The sequence below is a fragment of the Drosophila mojavensis genome, unplaced genomic scaffold (assembly GCF_018153725.1).
Source record: "Drosophila mojavensis isolate 15081-1352.22 unplaced genomic scaffold, ASM1815372v1 contig_80, whole genome shotgun sequence".
Classification (NCBI taxonomy): domain Eukaryota; kingdom Metazoa; phylum Arthropoda; class Insecta; order Diptera; family Drosophilidae; genus Drosophila; species Drosophila mojavensis.
Genome location: NW_025318906.1, coordinates 11,240,745 through 11,258,890, shown reverse-complemented (window position 1 = coordinate 11,258,890; position 18,146 = coordinate 11,240,745). Strand labels below are relative to the sequence as shown.

Sequence of the window (18,146 nt, the reverse complement as noted above, 5' to 3'; positions counted from 1 at the left end):
TATGTACATTTAACAATATATGTATACCCTGATTTCCCATTTTCAATGATGAAATCAAAAAAGGGCGCCGTTTTTATCGATATGCTTGGAAGTCGTATGAAATTTTAGCATTGCACAACACTAGTCCAAAAGCAGCTGTGTTAATCATATTCAACTTGACTTAAATACATTTTTCTGTGTTTGACTTTCGACAACCGTTAAAATGGAAATATGCGGTAGCATATTAACTAATAGCAACTACACAATATTCCAGTTAAAGTGCATGTATTGCCCAATCGAAAGCAACCTGCAAGATTGGCCTCAGTTTGTTCGGCATACACGCGAAGCTCATCCTTTCGATGATGCCGATGGTTCACTGAGCGACCAATGTGAAAATGAAGTCGAATGCCCTAAGGTAGAGCCCGACGAGCCTTACGAAGACAGTATGGATATAAAAGAGGAAAATCACACATGGCATCAGGATGATGAAGAATTTTATGTAAGCAATGTACACGTACTAATATTTTCTGATTTATACGTATTTCAATTTATCTCTTGCACAGTTTACTGACGACGCCTTGAAGCAAGAGGTGGAGCCACAGTCACTCATAGAAAATGATTCTCATATGTCTCCTACTCATGCTAATGGTGTAGAATCCAATGAAGAGAGCAGATACATCGATGAGAAGGAATATGAAAGTCAAGAAATGGATTATATGCAAGTAAATAAATTCAAGATAACTATAATGCAGCAACAACATAATTTAAAGTATAACATAGAAAGTCGAGGAGGACACATCAGATTATAGCGACAACTATATTGACGATGAAGATATCGAAGACGATTATACGGAATCTGATGATGAACCAGACGCAGAGAAGCCCAAAAGCAGCAGAACCAATCCCATGGCTCTAAAACGCAAGGTATATACAAATATAATAGAATATAAATATACAGATAATTGTAATTAGATATCGCGCATTGCAGTTGAAAATATCATTTACGCGGCAAAACCTGCGCGTGCTGCATTTCATCGCTGAAGTCAAGAAACATCCATGCTTGTGGAACCCGAATGATAAATTTTTCAAGACTAAAATGGCTGAAAATGAAGCTTATACTGAGATAATTGCAGGAATGGATAAAAAAGTGAATGTGTTATTCACTGAATCTGAATTAAAGAAATCGCTAAAGCAATTGTTTAAGGAATATACAATGGCAACGCAAAAGGCGTCCGAAAGCCAACTGACCGAAGTGGCTGCCCGTTACCTACGCAAATGTAAATTTCTCTCAATCAAAGATTATTCTGGGGAAAGTGATGTCGACGACGAATCCAAATCAGACGTAATACAGGTGAGTGCGAAATGGAAACTCTCTTATAATTATCTAATCTACTGTGTAATATATTTTAGCTAAACTTCAAGGAGATTAACCATATGACAACGACTTTTATCGAGACTTATGCCAGTTTTCCAGTGCTATATGACAGTTCCGTGCCAACCTTTAAGTCGCTGGATGCACGAACTCAGGCATACATTGAGATAGCTCAAATGTTGGCGCCAGAGATACACGTGAATGAAACTGAAGTTTATATGGCCATAATGCGTCTTCGTAAATGGACAAATATGACTTTGCGGCGGGTGAAGTCAAAGGAATTGCGGCGCGCTTGTACAAAATCGGAACTGCATTATCTGCAATTGTGCAGCTTTCTTCCACCCAAATCGGAAAGCTTCGTCATTACCTGTGAATTGTGCAATAAGCGGTTCTTCCTTGATTACAGTCTACGTGCCCATATGGTCAAAGTGCACGACGTGGGTGAGCTGCCCTTTTTATGCTCGCAGTGTCCGCGTCGCTTCGAGAAAGCGCATGATATGGAGCGACACAAGCTGCGGCAGCACTGTGAAAAGTTGCTCAAATGCGAATATTGTGATAGCACGTTTTCAATGAAAACTGATCTTACAGTCCACACTCGTGTCCATACGGGGGAAAAGCCATTTGTGTGTGAGCTGTGCGGTAAATCCTTTAGACTGAAACTGTTGCTCGACTATCATATTAACGGCTTTCATTTGAATCTGCGGCCATTTGAATGCGATATATGTAAAAATACGTATCGTAAGAGAGTCCAGTTGAAAAACCACATGAAAGGACATTTGAATATTAAGGATAAGAAATGTGAAAGATGTGGGGCAGCGTTCTCCTGTCCAACTAGCTTGTCTCGGCACCGCAGGACTTGCTGTGGTGTTAAAAGATTAAAAAATTAACATTAATTTAAATTCTTCATATGCATATTAATTATTATATATTGTTAATTTATTACTAAATAAAAAACGAATATTATTGTCCATAAAGGATTTTATTTTTAGTCTTGTGTAACACTGGTCCGCAGCTGATAATGTTATCGATAACAATTTACTTTTTATAAGATCTGCAGCCGGCACAAATAATTGTTTATGCGCGAAAAATGCACAGTAAATAATAAAAACATGGATACGCAAATTTTAGATGCCGTAAATGACTTTCTGGTAAGAATAAATTAAATGCTATTCATCTTTAACTAATATGCTTACTAATTCCCACAGAAAGTGGACTCCTTAGATGAGGCGTTTGTGAGCGTCATTGTGTTCAAGTCGGAGGATGATAAACCTACCAATTTTACAAATAATTTGAGTATGTATGATTTTAAGATGTTGAAGCATGTATCGAATATGTATTTATTACAGTTACCGCATTCGGCAATGTTGAGAACCGAGAACAGGTGCTGCGTGCGTATTTGCTTCGCGCTGCGGAAGCACCAAGCTACCACATGCAGGTGCTGATGGCGGCGCTGCCCAAATTGGTGGATGCACATCACATTACAGCAAGGTGGGTTAGTTTAAGTCAGTTTTTAAAACAATATTATATAAACTGCCTTCGTAGAATGCTCTGCGACAAGGTGCTGTCCTGTGAGAAACTTGATTATGAGCGGAAGACCTTTTGGATAGAGAGTTTTCGGCTAATCAAGAAAGTTATTTCACATGTCGACTACAAAGGCGTACGGGAGATCATGAAGGCCTGCAGGGAGAAGGCCCAATGGTTCCCACTGAATGTCAACGTCACCTATCTACCTCAATTGCTTGCTGTCGAGGAGATAATTCGGTTCATATTCGATCGTAACAATTGCTTGTTGCCCGCCTACTTCATAGCCAATGAAATAATGCGTCCATTTCCCTACCACTGGAAACTAAACAAACTAATGACTGATTTTGTTGAAGAGTTTCGAGCGACAGCTCAAATGGTATCGATCATTGGACATGCAAATATGCTGCCCATTGTCGAACATTTTGGTTATGCTGACCACTTGATGAACTCGTGGCGACTGGATCACAACACTTTGAAGTTCAACTTTAAGGGCAGTTTGCCGTATGAGCCTGAACTGCTGGAGGATCAAACGCCTCTATTGCGCTATGTGCTAGAGCAGCCCTATTCGCGCGAAATGGTTTCAGTCATGTTGAATTTGCAGAAGCATCAGAAGCAGCGTTACAATGCGCTCGAGGAACAATTGGTTAATCTAATAATACATGCCATGGAAATGACGGAAACGAATGATGCCACTGCAGGCAGTGGCTTCAATGCAACCGACGAACAGATCTCGCATAACGAATGGGTGTGGCTACATCTCTCCTCGCAGCTGATTTACTTTGTGCTCTTTCAGTTTGTCAGCTTTATGCACATTGTGCTGGCTCTGCACGAAAAGGTAAGAGATGCGATCTTTAGATGTAATTCAAGATTTATATATTCTTTTACTTTATTTAGCTATCCAAACTGGAGCTGCGCAAGGGTCGCGATCAGCTGATGTGGATACTGCTGCAGTTCATCTCAGGCAGCATACAAAAGAATCCCGTGAGTAGCTAAAATATGCTTTCAATATTTTTTCCTTATTCATAAATTTCTTTCTTACAGATCACAAACTTTTTACCTGTCTTTAGACTTTTTGATCTACTTTATCCGGAGCAGGAGCCTCTTAAACTGCCTGACTACAACAAGTCTTCACTGGTGCGCCACATGGCGCCCATTTGCATCTGGATACATTTAATGAAAAAGGCGCGAGTGGAGAATATGAACATCACACGGCCTTTGCCGATTGCGCTTAAAAATCATCATGAGTGAGTTTGTGTATCTCTCTATTTAGCTATTTTTGCTTAATTAAAATTCTTTTGTAGCTTCCTTCAGCATCTGGTTGCGCCAAATAATATGATGAATGTCACATTAGGCAATGATTTTCGCATTATACTCATCTGCAATGCATACTCGACGAATCAGGATTACTTTGCGCGACACATGAATGTTCTGCTGGACGCCATGAATGGCAATGCAAAGTCAGCAAATGGCACTCCAATACCAGCAGTCACTTATTCCGTCTCGGTGCTCGACAGTCTGACGGTGCATAGCAAAATGTCACTAATTCACAGCTTTGTCACGCAAATGCTGAAACAGGCGCAGAGCAAGACACTGGTGCCAGCGCCTGCACTCATTGAAACCTATGCTAGATTGCTGGTTTACACTGAGATTGAGTCGCTGGGCATTAAGGGATTTCTAAGTAAGTTGGTTAGGAGCTATAAGTATTTAAGGATTACTATAATATATATTTTATATTTTTCTATTCCCAAGCTCAATTGCTGCCAACTGTATTCAAGAATCATGCCTGGGCCATGCTACACACGCTAATGGAAATGTTCTCCTATCGACTGCATCATGTGCCCACACATTATCGCGTGCAATTGCTCTCATTACTCTATTCGCTCTCCTCCGTGCCGCAGACCAATAAGATGCAATTGAATCTATGGTAAGTCTGCAAATATCAAATTATCTTTCTGTTATACTAATTTTATTTTTCGTAGCTTTGAATCGACCGCATTGCGTTTGATTACCAGCATTGGTTCCGCCGAGTTTCAGTCGCAGTTCTCTCGGTATTTGAATGACAAGTCACCTGGAGGCGTGGCATCAAATGAAAGCGAGGAACTTAATCGTGTCCTCATCTTGACGCTGGCACGCTCCATGCACGTTCATGGCGGCGGTGATGAATTAGCCGGCTGGTGCAAGGATTTTCTATCCAACATAATGCAGCACACGCCTCATTCATGGCCCGTGCAATCGCTAGCATGCTTCCCGCACGCACTGAACGAGTATTTCCTACAAAACAATCATCCGGTTGAGAATAAGCAACAGCTGAAAAAGTCTGTGGAGGAGGAGTACCGTAATTGGACATCCATGTCCAATGAGAACGACATCATTGCTCACTTCATCAGGCCCAATACAAATCCTTTGTTTTTGTGTCTGCTTTTTAAGATCATCTGGGAAACGGAGAGCATCAGTCCCGTGGCATACAAGTAAGTCGCTATTAATTTAGTTCCCTCTCAACATTTTTTGTAATGCTTTACTCTTTATATTATTAGAATTCTGGAGGGCATCAGCGCTCGGGCCTTGTCCACTCATCTCCGCAAGTTCTGCGATTATTTGGTTGCCGAAGTGGCCAGCTCCTCGGATGGTCGCGACTTTATACACAAATGTGTGGATACTATTAATAATATGATCTGGAAATTTAATGTGGTGACCATAGATCGGCTTGTGCTCTGCCTGGCTCTGCGCACACACGAGGGCAACGAGGCGCAGGTCTGTTTAATCACAATTCAACTTCTGCTGTTAAAAGCGTCTGAGCTGCGCAATCGGGTTCAAGAGTTCTGCAAGGACAATAATCCTGATCATTGGAAGCAAAGCAATTGGTAAACTGATCTCTAACTAAATTGATCTTTAACTAAATTTAAATTGAACCTGAATTTCATTCTACTTTCTGCTGGCAGGCATGAGAAGCATCTGCAATTTCATCAGAACTATCCCGAGAAATTCGCACCGGATGAGAGTGCATCGCAAATTCCACTGCCCGTTTACTTCAGCAATGTGTGTCTACGTTTTCTGCCAGTGCTCGATGTGGTGGTACATCGCTTTATTGAGCTGACTATACCGAATGTGCATCAAATCCTAGGCATTATATTGGATCACTTGAGTATACTGTATAAATTTCATGGTAAGTCTCCAAGTTTCACTTCCTCTTTTTGAATTTTTTAACCTATATCTCTTGCTTGTAGATCGTCCCATTACTTATTTGTATAATACATTGCACTATTATGAACGTATTCTGCGCGATCGTCTGCCTCTCAAGAAGAAGCTGGTAAGCCGCCTTTTACAGCACAGTCGAAATTTCTATTTCAATACATTTTGCCACATCAGGTTAGCGCAATTACAAGCGCCTTTAGCGAGATACGTCCAGCCAATTGGTGTGTGAGCGAGCCATATAAGGTATATCTGCAAAGTCAGGATCCACTATGGACGCCTGACCTGAGCTACTACATGAATCTCATCAGACGACTGGCAGACAGTGAGTAGAGCTCTGAAAGTACTTGAACCACGCCCAACTGCTAATTAATCTGTCTACATGTATCCCACTCAGCTATCAGTGGCAAAAACGTCTTCTACACCACCGATTGGCGTTTCAATGAGTTTCCCAATGCACCCACTCATGCGCTCTATGTGACCTGTGTGGAGTTGCTTGGCCTGCCTCTGGCGCCTTCTGTGGTTGCGGGCAACATAATCGATGTGATTGTCAATGGCTATGCGGTGATACCGCAAAAAGAGATACACAGCTATATCAATGCAGTCGGCATTGTGTTGGCTGCTCTGCCGGAGCCATACTGGAGTGGGATTTACGATCGGCTGCAGGATATGCTAAACACGCCCAACATGCTCAACTGGACATATCGATTCAATGCCTTTGAGTTGTTCAACTTTAAGACTGTGCGTGAGGCCATGCTGGAGAAGAGCTATGCTGTTGTCTTGGCTGTGGCGCACGCAGTTTTCCATCATATGGGCGCCTTTAAGCTGGCAGCCATGACGCGATACATCAAGGAGAAGCTGAAGCCTTGTGTGCGCACCGAACATCAGTTGCTTTATCTATGTCACGTCTTCGGACCATTCCTGCAGCGCATCGAACAGGAGAAACCGAATGCAGTGGCGGGCATTGCTATATTCCTCTATGAAATGCTGGAAAATGTGGACAAACATCATGGACCCAAACCCCTGGAGTATATGGATCAGATCTGTGATTTCCTGTAAGCAATTGATTAGATTATGTGGAGTATATATGCTAATAGTTATTTCTGTTTAGATATCACATTAAGTACATTCACGTTGGCAATATTATCAAAAACGAATCAGAGGCAATTATCAAGAAGTTGCGACCGCAGTTGCAAATGCGCTTGCGTTTCATAACTCATTTAAATCTTGAGGATATACATACAGAGAAAATGTAAGTTTTACTTGCAAGTTACTTGTTTATTGTTTATTTATTATAATTTTCTAGTGCTGAGGCCAATGCAAATGCCAATGCAAATTCAACTCAGTCGCCTTTGCATACTGCACAGCAGCAGCAGCAGCAACAACAACAACAGCAGCAACAACAGCAGCAACCACAGCAGCAACAACAACAACAACAACCACAAGCACCACCAGTGAGTGCAGCAACCACCAGCTTGCCACTGGGCAGCGGTGGCAATACTCAGCAGCAAATGTACTTACAGCACATGCAGCTTCAACAACAGCATATGCAAAATATGGGAATGCGTCACAACTAGATGAAGACAACAACAATTACAACAATAATTAGCCTTAGTTTAATTCTCTGTAATTCATAGTTTTAACTGCTGTCTAGAACTCTTAATGATCGCTCTCACACACTCTCAACTGTTGACCAGAACTTGTCTCAGCTGAGCTTAGGGAGCAGGTTTGCCCGGTGGCTAACTCTGTCGGCGATTCAGTTGCAGTCGCACTGTTACTCGCAATGCGCGCTTGGATTGGCTTACTCTTAACGCTGTTTCTCTGTTATGCGCGCTGTGAACTGTGCGATCGAGGCACTGGCGTGTGCAAGGAGTTGACTGCTACGGATTGTCCAGTTATATTCTTTATACAGCATTTGATAGCCAACGAAATTAAGTACTGCAACGAGATAGACGAAATCGTGTGCTGTCCGCTGCCTCGGAATAATCAAAAGAAAGCTGTGGAGCCTGTGGAGGAGAATCGTCCCTATGAGAAGCGTAAGCATTACCAGTAACAGTTTTATATATATTGTGATCTGATCTTCATCTAAATATTTCACAGAATGCAAACACTTTAATGATATCAGAGCAGCTTGTCACCAGTCGCCCTTTATCGTGGGCGGCACCAAGGCGGCTGGCCGTGAATTTCCTTTCATGGCTCTGATTGGGATCACGAAGCGTGGCAAAAGCGAAATAAATTGGGATTGTGGTGGCACCTTGGTGCATCCGAGATTTGTGGTCACAGCTGGGCACTGCCTGGAAACTCCTGAGACCAAGGAGCAGCGCTTGGATCCCAATTTCGATTCGCCGAAATTTGTGGTTCGTCTGGGCGAACTGGACTACAACAGCACAGCAGATGATGCCCAGCCGCAAGACTTTAAGGTTATCAACTACGTGGTGCATCCCGCCTATAATGACGATGACGACAACAAAGTGGAGAACGACATTGCTATAATCGAGCTGGACAGGAATGCGACTCTAAATGAGTACGTGGCACCTGCTTGCCTGCCGCCCAGCACGGGCAACGATCAGCAACAGCTAACAGCTGCCGGCTGGGGACTCACGGCAGATGCTGGCCATAAGTCCTCGCACCTGCTCAAGGTATCCCTCGAACGTTTCGATGATGATCTATGCGAAGAGCGTCTCGAAGTGGAAATCGAATCGCGCACCCAATTCTGTGCTGGCTCCATCAACGGCATCGGCGACACCTGCAACGGCGATTCGGGTGGACCCATTTTCGTGCAGCATCCGCGCTACAGTTGTCTCAAGCTTCTAATTGGCATCACTTCCTTTGGCGGCATCTGCGGCACCAGAGGTCGTCCATCAGTGTACACCAAGGTCTACCTCTATACTGATTGGATTGAGAGTATTGTGTGGGGTGAGTAAATTAGCTCTGCCAATTCATTTTAAGTATAAAATGCAGAGGAAATCATATTACGTTAAGTAAAGTAATTGATAAATTGTCTTAGAAAAATTATAACAAATCTGCTCGATTTTATAACTTTTAACTATTAAGAAATACGCAACTTAAGTGTCAATATATATGTATAATTAATTGATTTAAGAAAAAAGTATTTGTAAATCCCCTATTGAGAGCTGAACTTGTCTTTATGGCAATGCATTTTTATATAGATCGAGTAAATAAATATTATATTATTATAAATATATCCCAATGGATCTACCCCGATCAACAATATATAAAATAACGTGAATAAACATGGGTTTTAAATGTAAATAATAAAAGAATGTTTATATTTGTCTCCAACTAGAATTCTAATTGGAATGCAGAGATTAACGCACAAAAGCTCTTCCGTATATTCTCTCTGAGAGCCTGACCGCTCAGCTAATTTGTGTAAGGTTTGGTGCTGCCAGACTGTCAGAAAAAGATCGTCAGTAATATAGCAAGCAGTCTCAATAGGAGAGCTCTGAAGCTTTGCTCGCTCTTGATAGGTCCAGCTCTCTCTATTTCTGACTCTGTGTGCAGGTGCATACAAGTTCGGCTTAAGCTGTGGTCGCCAGTTTGAATTTCGATCTGCTGCAGAACAGACGTGTGTGCTGCGCCAGAGTTGTAGTGCTTGTGTTGTAGTGTCTGTGCTTGCCCGCCCAATTGTGCAAGGCACGTACTGTAGCTTACCGCGCGCATAGAACGCGCCATTGCAATAAATCAAGCGAAAAGTATTTAATTATCAACAAAATGCACCAAAGCGAAATGTACATTCGATGCGCATTCGATATTTATTGATTAACACATCGCAGAAACAACAACAACAACATCAGCCAACGACCGAGTGTATGTGTGTGTGTGTTAGCTCGTCTCTATGTGTGTTCGTGTGGGTGCTGCGATCGACGATAGTTAGTGTGTGTTAGGGGTGTGCGCGGAGTACCGTTGCCTAGATCGTAACACTACGTTCAAAGTGCCGCGCGACTGCATTGTTTTGACTTTGATCGTGTGCTAAGACCTCCCTCCATCTCTTTCCCCCATCTCTCGCTGCAAGCGCGTGCGTGTCGTAACTTTTGATTAGCTCTTTTTATCCGACGCGTCTCGTCTTCAGCCAGCGACGCCGCGCCGACCAGGAGCTGCAGCTCACCCTTTGGAACATTGCGCTTCACATTGTTGCTGCTACTGCTACTGCTACCTATTTTGTAGTTGTTATTTTCGAAACTTATCGCCGCCTACATCACATAATTTGCTGCAGCTGTTGCCGTTTCGAAGGTGAGCATCAAAAGGAATTCGCATTTGCCATTTATTGTTCTTTTGTTTTGTTTACTCGGCCTGGCGTGGCTTGGCACGGCCTGGCAGGAGCGCATGGGCATAAATTTATTTATATTTCTTTTCTCTGAAATACCCAACGTATTTTGCAATGGAACTATTAAACAATAAACTGAATAAGTGAAGGGATTTGGTCAGTCAGTGTACAGTTTACAGGTGATTTCCTGTTTTGCTCAAGCAAAACTTTGGGCTTGAACAATTAAGTATATTTTGGTTGTTTTAAATATGCGTGTGCTGGCCTTAGAGTGTATATAAAATATTACATTTATTAATACTATTAAATATTAGAAAGTAAATTTTAAAAATCTATAGTATATTAATATTTACGTGATAAATTAAAAAAGAGATTATTTAGTATTCGGTTTTTATTAAAAAAAATCATAAAATAAGAATATTTAAAAATGTTGATGAGAGCATTTAAAAAATATAGTTTTGATTTTACTTATGTAATTATAAAATAATTAATATATAGTTATTTCTTGCTCTTAATAATATGAAATTTAATTTAAATAAATAATTAGAATATAAATCTATAAAAACTTAGAGTTTCTATGAAAACTTACAGCAAATATCTTCTTAAATATCTTAAGAATCTGCTCGATGTTAAATTTGATGAGCTGTGATTTGCAGAAGAGATTAGGGGACACACCTTAGCTTCATACCTGAGCAATATTTCAATTATGTGTGCTTTTTTTTTGTTTTTGCTTCTGCCAATTGTTTATTGGATATATTGGTTGACAGCTGGTTTTAGTAATTATTCAGCCTTCACAATTGCCGTAACGAATGCTCATCCAATGTGGGCTGTGGATGCTGTCGCAGATGAGATCATTTCTAAAATCAAAGAGCAAAAACAATCAAATACAGCGGCAACCGCAATTCCACGGTACAAAAGAATGGCCAAAAAGGAAGACTGAGATAGGAAGGGAATGCGTGAATGAGAGAGAGAGAGAGAGAGATAAAGCATACAAAATTCTTGCCCGTTGCTTGTAAATCATTAATCACAAAGGAAATGCTGAGCGAAGCGGAGTTCGCCAAGTCCAAATGTTTTGCACTCTGAGTCAGAGACGATATCTTTAAATACTTTCATTAAATACAAATGAGACAAATGTCTGTTGTCTCTATCTCGTTCTCCCTCTCTGTCTCTCTCCCTCTCTCTCTCTCTCTCTCTCTCTAGCTGTTGTTTTAAAGAATCTACGCGTAATTAATTGTGGGTTTTGTTCAACCGAACTCATCGCACTTTGTGGGTCTTTGAAAGGCCGCCGAGAGCTACGATTTTGATTTTTATCTGGCCCATTTGACAGGCTCTTAGAATCGAATGACTGAAACTTCAAATTCAAACTCAAATTGAAATTCAACTCAGGCGAAAAGCTAACGCAGTTCGATTCGCCGATATCGCAAGTCATACACAACACGCCAGCCAGCAACAACAACACAAGTGACCTTGAGGGTAATAACTCTTTGGCGTTTGTTAGTCATGCCTGGAATGCAGCTGAACCGCATTGCCAATGCGCTGGCTGCCTAAGCCAGCTGCAAAAATGAAAGAAAAACAAATTCAAAAACAAAAGCAAAACCGGATGGCATCTGCATTTGCATCTAACAACCGAACCCCCGCACAGTGAGCACTAGAAGTATTTGTCTATGTCTATGTCTGTGTGGTCAAGCGATGTCTGGAAGCTTAGAGACTTATAAAATTTTATTAACAAGCTGCTACAAAGAATTTCAATAAACGAAATGCCAATAAAACATTCATTTTTTTCTTTCAAGTCCAGCGAGAATAAAAGTGTATAAAAAATCAACAAAAAAGTGAGAATAAGGCAAGCGAAACCAGTCGACTGATTTGTCTAATGTGCGGGCGCCGAAACTGGTTAGAAATACAAAGTGTACTGCGAGCAAGGGAGAGAGAGAGAGTGAGAGAGGGAGAGGGAGGGGGCGAGAAACGGAGAGAGAGCGAGAACAAGAGCTAGTTAAGCAATTGGAGTGAGCGAGTTGGCAGACGTTGGCTCAATCAGAATTAAAAAACCTTGGAGCGCATCTTGATTGAACAACAACAAGAACAACATCTCCAACAACAACAATAACCAGAGATATCTGCTAAGCTCTGTAATATTCCATGAAAATAGTCATATATCATCGCTTTGTAATCAATGCGCAGCTGTTATTCTATGCAAATATCTAAAAATAAATATTGACTAAATAGTTAGCATAGCACAGAGTTAAATTTAAACTTTAAATTGATGTTAAAGTTAGTGCATAATTATTTTTTTATTATTGGTTATGCTTAAAGTTCGTTGCTTAAGTCTTTTGATATGCGCCTAGGGGTCATGCACTGTCGAGCGCGCGCATGTGTCGAAAGCTCTCAATCAAAAGCTGAGCACACATGTGAGTGTGTGTGTGTGTGTGTGTGTGTCAGAGTGTAGCAGTAGGCTGAGATGACCTTATAAAGGTATACTTCCGCTATAAATGTATATATGTGCATATATGTATTACATTTTGATTTTTGTCTTTTCTTAATTTGAAGTTTACGCCAGTTGAGGCTGTCGAATCAGTGGATACTTAACTGCTGAATGACAATTTTTAATATAGATCTATATATATGTATATACGTATGTTTGTCAACCTTCAGTAAGCCTCTTGACCATCCCCCTTTGTCTCATTGCGAAAGCTGAGCTCTACAGCTTATCAAAATAACGCTTATTTAACAACTTGGTGTTAAATTTTTGTATAAACCACGACAATTTATTGATAAATAAATACGTTTCTATAAATATACATACACATACACATATAGAGACAACACACTTCTGCCGCGCTGCCCTCCTAATTAGTTAGACACAGCCTTGATTTGATACGTTTAAGTATTTTGTGCCGCATGTGCAGAGGGCATTTAATAGCAGCAGCAGCAGCAGCAGCAGTCGCCGCTTGATTAGCTCATTCTCTGATTGGTAATTTTTTCTACTTTGGGTTTTTGGCATTTAGGTTTTTGGCGCGCATTAACAATTGCTTTCAATGCCAGCCATCAGCAGCAGCACAAGCAGCAGCTGTGCGCACAATTTGTAAGCGACTCGTGTAAATTGCCATAATGGTAATCGCAGTCATCAAAACTGACGCAACAATCGATCAATTGGGCAGCGGCAGTCGCAGCAGCAGCAGCAGCAGCAGCAGCAGCTGGTGTTGAGCGACCTTAACCGTAAACCGTTTTCTAAGCCAACTTATAAATCAAAGCATGCTTTTTGCCGAAACAATCAACCAAAACAACAACAACAACAACGACAACCAAAAAACTTTTGTAAAAGTCACGTAAAATTTCGCTGGAAATGACAAAGGGACCAGCAAAATTTCTTCTCGCTGCGAAAGTTTTTAGCAAATGCAAATGCAAATCTCTTTTGGTCCGTTAATTAATTAATTTTTTATTTAAATCACCAATGCTAAAGTGTGAAGATGTCAAACCATTTGTGAAAACAGGTGAAACACGCATAGCGAGCTTATCTAATTGGGTTTGAGATGTTTACAAATACAATTTGTACGCACGCCCAGTGCAAACTGAACTTGAGTTCAAATACAGCAAATACATACAACAACAACAACAACAACAATACAGAAGAAGCTGCAGAAGATGAAGTCTCAAGTGCGCTGCCCAGTCTCGTCTGGACTGCCTTCTAATACAAATACAAATAGCAGCCGCTCAGGCAAGACGGCCATCAGTTTTACAATTGTTTTGCCATCTTGATGAAATATGATCTTATAGGCAATGTTTGTCTATGTCTGTGTGTGTGTGTGTGTGTGTGCATTTGGTATCAAGTTTAATAGACAATAAACACGACAAGCGTCTTACAAATAAACGCTTTACGCTGCGGCTGCCTGAACCCTGACCTCGACTTTGACTATAATTTTTTTTCAAAATATTTTTTTTTTTTAAGCCAGAAAAAAACTTGTGTAGCTCGTTAGGCTTGATTCTTGTGAAAGTTGATTGCTGATCTATCCAAGTTTTATCTGCCTCTGTTTCTGTCTCTCTCTAACTCTCAATGGGTATCTGTTTCAACTTTCCATAAATGTGTTTCAAAAATACCCAAAAATTTATTTCATGCTAACGAGAATGAAAGGCAAAACTTTGGGTGTAAACGATATATAAAATGCTCTAATATTTGCTGCGACTGCTAATAAAAACATATATATAAATTGATTAAAAATGAAAACGAAATAATTTCTTGGAGAATATTTATAGATCTTAAATCTCTAAATTTGTTACAAATTAATTAATTAATTTTTGTTGACTGCAGAGTTTTTCTTTTCACAGATTGGTTGTAAATTTTATATGTATGCGAGCTTAAGCATATAATGTTATTATATATATATATATATATAATTTATATATTTCTTATGGCTTAACATAAACTCAAAAAAACAAGCAGATTGGAGACAATTAGGTAATTTTTTTAATAAATGTTAACTTTAGTAAAAAATTAAAAAATGTACATATGTACAATATATAAAAAATTAAGTAATCTAAGTTTGTTTAGTAAATGATATAAATTTGGTTATTAAAAAATACGACATGCATAATATTTGACACATTCAGTTAAATCGGCCTCGTTTTCAGCGCGTGTTACATATTGGGCAACTTACTTAAAATGGCCCCAAATGCAAGTGTATGAGCATCCCTTCCCCCTCTCAGCCACATATAAAACGTGCTCGCATATATATGCTAAACATAAATCGAAAGACGTAAGACACGAACTGGCTGCACCAGTTCGACTAGATTACACACGTTTGCAAGCTAATTTATGTTAATTCGAATCATAAATATATGAATCATTATTTAAGGCTAAGCAGTTGGCACTCTGCTTAAGCGAAACAGAAAAAAAAAAAAAAAATAAAATTTCTTTTACTATAATTAATTTAGTGTATATTTGTTTTTAGCTGCATTCCAACTGAAATAGAAAACTGATTTATGAAAATCGAACGCACTTTCACTGCGTGGCTGTCCAGTGTCTGTCCAATGTCTGTCCAGTGTGGTGTGTGATGTGTTTATTTTATTAATTAAATTGATTAACAAGCTTCGGCATTTTGGGCACTCGGATCAAAGTCAAGCGAGGACGTCGCAACATTTGGCCAACATGCGGCTGTTAAACAACCAGGCAAATAGCGAACAGATCCGCGAACACGAGTTGTTGGCTAAGTGGCGCTATTTATGTCACGAATCAAAAGCAAACTAAGCCAGAGCCGCACTGACGGACAGTCAGTACAAAATAGCCAGATTGCAATTATTGTGGGCCCAATTGGCAGCCAAGTGTTTGTCAATCAACTTTGAGTTCAATTGTGGCTCAAAAAAAAATAAATTAAAAAAAAAAAATACTTTTTGGCATTACAAATAGAAATCAAAATGCGCTCTCACATCATAATCATACGCGTCATAATGAGCAGCTATCATCGTCATAATGAAGCAGACTTTCGCAGCAAAAGAAATAAATTTCAAGTAGCAAGCCGCTAATAGCCGCTGGCCAAAACACACACACACACTCACATCACGCATACGCCATGTGTGCATGTGTGTGTGTGTTGACTCTTTCGAACTTATCACAGCTCACAAAGTCAACGTGTGCAGTTCATCAATAAATTGTGATTAGAAAGTTTTCATTTTTTTGTGATTTTTTTTTTTATTAGCTAATAATAACAATATGTTCGACTGTCAAATGGAAGAGGCATTCAAAGGCCTACGCAGCACGTATCACAGCAACATCAACAACATGAATGAAGCCCCAATCAAATCGATAATTAATATTGCAACAACGTACTGCAAATGAAATGTTATGAATATAAATTGGTTTAAAGGGAAAACAAAACCATTTCTTGGAGAATATTTATAGATCATAAAACAATAAATATTTAAATTGCTGACGCACTGAAAAAAAAAATAGTTATATAATATTAAAAGCTATAATATTCTTAAGCAAAATATGTATGCCACTTTAATTAAAAATATAATAATAAATATTCTCAATTGCAATAGCTAGAAATGTGGTAGAGTATCTTCTTATATTTACATTTAAAACACAGCGAACACAAGCTAAATATTTAAAGAGTTTAGTTTATAGTGTATATATATTTATTACATTTATTTATAATTTTTCTAGGCAGTCAAGATTCAAGATCTATACCTATATCAGCCAATAAGTTAACCATTAAAAAATTGTTGTACAGCAAATTTTTTTCGCTTCTACCTGTTGCTCGCCTCATATTTAATATAAATAGATACATTTCGAGTGCTCTATACACTTGAGAGCCATTACACAACTTTAAAGGCTCAATTGAAAATCAATTTCAAGTCTTTTACTTAATTTCGTTTTGCTTTTTGCAAACTCTTTTCTAATTTTGGTAATTTCTTGTTAAAAATTGGAGCGCGCGCTCACAAATTGCGCGTTGTTTCCCTAGGAAGCTGCCACATTCGATACAGTTACAGTTACAGCGGCAGCTTCAGCTCGAGTCAGAGATACAGATACAGATACAGATACAGATACAGATACTTGCACACTTGGCCGCACTTGTTTGGCCGTTTGCTGGTGTGAGTATCTATCGTAAAACCATTAATAGTTGACTATTTTGTTATGGCCCAGCAACCGGTTGCTGGGCACACACACATACACGCACACGCACACACACAGTCGATGTTGGCGGTACAAATTTGTATACGTTTTATTTGAGCTGTTGTGTTGTGTTGTTTTTTTTTTTTTTTTTTTGAAAATTGTATCTCAAGCTGAACATGAATGAGCTTTTCGAATATTTCGTAACCAGTTGGACTGCATTTTTTCTGGCTGGCTGTTGTTATTGTTGTTGTTGTTGCTGTTAGCTTGTAGCGTGGCCAAAATGTTTATGTCTTGGCTATAATCGATAGCCAGCCAGCCAGTCGGCCAGCCACAACAACGCCGACGGCAATCACAACAAAGTCAAGTGTTTGCATTTCAAGAGAACTTCTTTTTTTATGCATCTCATGTTGAATTGTTGGCTTAATTGCATGTGACTTGCAGCTGCAACAATTAATGCTAATTAGGCCCAGATTCTAATTAATTAGCTTTACATAATTACCCAGCGCAGCATGCACTCCAAGCAGTTATGTAACGATAGAAATTTAACCAACTCATTGCGTGCTTACATACGAGAAAAGCCAAGGGAAAAACAAAGAAAAACTATCTTTCGTAGTGGATGCTATAGCTGTATCTGCATCTGTATATGTATCTCTATGTCTGTGTGTGTGTGTGTATCTGTATCTTTGGCTGCCTGCTGCTTCCAGCTGTGCAGCTAAATTGGCCCAGTGGTGGATAAGAAAGCACGTGGAAATTAAAAAATGTGGGCACATTGCGTTAACAACAAAAACTAAATAACTAAAAAATAAGTAAAAGCGAAAACCGCTGAACAAACATCGGGCACAAAATTTGATGCGGGTCAGCTACAATTTCATGGTATTTCCCTCTAGGCAACACCCTGCCCGGCGGCCTCTCCACCTGTCCATCCCGCTCGAGCCTCTAGGCATGGCCAATTGGTTCTAACCCACTTGCGGATCCGCTTTAATCTATGCTCTAAATATTTTTTCAATTAATTTTTTTCCCAATGCTGCGACAGCAGTTTCTCATTTTGTGTTTACCTTATCTTAATTAGTTTATTTTTATTAGCCTACTCCATACCCTGCAGTGGAATGTATTACGATGGGTATATGAGGTTAATTGGTAGCTTAGAAATTGCTGAAGAAATTCAAATATAGTAAAATTTTCTTGTAAAAATC

At 39.7% G+C, this 18,146-nt stretch overlaps 4 protein-coding genes across 7 annotated transcripts in view; all 4 read left to right on the top strand.

Moving 5' to 3' along the window:
• Positions 1 to 101: 101 nt before the first annotated feature.
• Positions 102 to 2,275, top strand: LOC6579497 (zinc finger protein 836). Its single transcript, XM_002005356.4, has 5 exons — positions 102 to 478; positions 543 to 701; positions 760 to 903; positions 968 to 1,330; positions 1,390 to 2,275. Exons 1-5 carry the CDS (start codon positions 203 to 205, stop codon positions 2,236 to 2,238), a joined length of 1,791 nt encoding a protein of 596 aa, XP_002005392.2. The 5' UTR covers positions 102 to 202; the 3' UTR covers positions 2,239 to 2,275.
• Positions 2,276 to 2,381: 106 nt separating this feature from the next.
• On the top strand, positions 2,382 to 7,641 carry LOC6579496 (mediator of RNA polymerase II transcription subunit 23). The gene is made up of 16 exons (XM_002005355.4): positions 2,382 to 2,499; positions 2,557 to 2,644; positions 2,698 to 2,839; positions 2,894 to 3,710; positions 3,770 to 3,856; positions 3,917 to 4,119; positions 4,177 to 4,553; positions 4,625 to 4,799; positions 4,855 to 5,343; positions 5,410 to 5,736; positions 5,815 to 6,038; positions 6,100 to 6,182; positions 6,242 to 6,389; positions 6,462 to 7,119; positions 7,176 to 7,316; positions 7,371 to 7,641. Exons 1-16 carry the CDS (start codon positions 2,428 to 2,430, stop codon positions 7,639 to 7,641), a joined length of 4,302 nt encoding a protein of 1,433 aa, XP_002005391.3. The 5' UTR covers positions 2,382 to 2,427.
• Positions 7,642 to 7,847: 206 nt separating this feature from the next.
• On the top strand, positions 7,848 to 9,269 carry LOC6579495 (serine protease snake). The gene is made up of 2 exons (XM_002005354.4): positions 7,848 to 8,100; positions 8,165 to 9,269. Exons 1-2 carry the CDS (start codon positions 7,848 to 7,850, stop codon positions 8,986 to 8,988), a joined length of 1,077 nt encoding a protein of 358 aa, XP_002005390.1. The 3' UTR covers positions 8,989 to 9,269.
• Positions 9,270 to 9,614: 345 nt separating this feature from the next.
• LOC6579494 overlaps positions 9,615 to 18,146 on the top strand; it is a 28,483-nt gene continuing 19,951 nt past the window's right edge. For 3 of the 4 annotated variants that reach the window (XM_015163708.3, XM_002005353.4, XM_015163710.3), the window contains exon 1: positions 9,616 to 10,315. The gene's annotated coding sequence lies outside the window, so the exon portion shown is untranslated. Of the gene's footprint in view, positions 10,316 to 18,146 lie in introns of all 4 variants that reach the window. The other variant, XM_015163709.3, reaches the window with a different exon arrangement.

Bases quoted from the DNA above. Each gene is read 5' to 3' on its own strand.
- LOC6579496 (XM_002005355.4), top strand. From the start codon at position 2,428: ATGCGCGAAAAATGCACAGTAAATAATAAAAACATGGATACGCAAATT. The intron at 4,120-4,176 runs GTGAGTTTGTGT...ATTCTTTTGTAG, and splicing joins GCGCTTAAAAATCATCATGA to CTTCCTTCAGCATCTGGTTG. The intron at 7,120-7,175 runs GTAAGCAATTGA...ATTTCTGTTTAG, and splicing joins GATCAGATCTGTGATTTCCT to ATATCACATTAAGTACATTC.
- LOC6579495 (XM_002005354.4), top strand. From the start codon at position 7,848: ATGCGCGCTTGGATTGGCTTACTCTTAACGCTGTTTCTCTGTTATGCG. The intron at 8,101-8,164 runs GTAAGCATTACC...AATATTTCACAG, and splicing joins GAATCGTCCCTATGAGAAGC to AATGCAAACACTTTAATGAT.
- LOC6579497 (XM_002005356.4), top strand. From the start codon at position 203: ATGGAAATATGCGGTAGCATATTAACTAATAGCAACTACACAATATTC. The intron at 479-542 runs GTAAGCAATGTA...TCTCTTGCACAG, and splicing joins AGGATGATGAAGAATTTTAT to TTTACTGACGACGCCTTGAA. The intron at 702-759 runs GTAAATAAATTC...AGTATAACATAG, and splicing joins AAGAAATGGATTATATGCAA to AAAGTCGAGGAGGACACATC.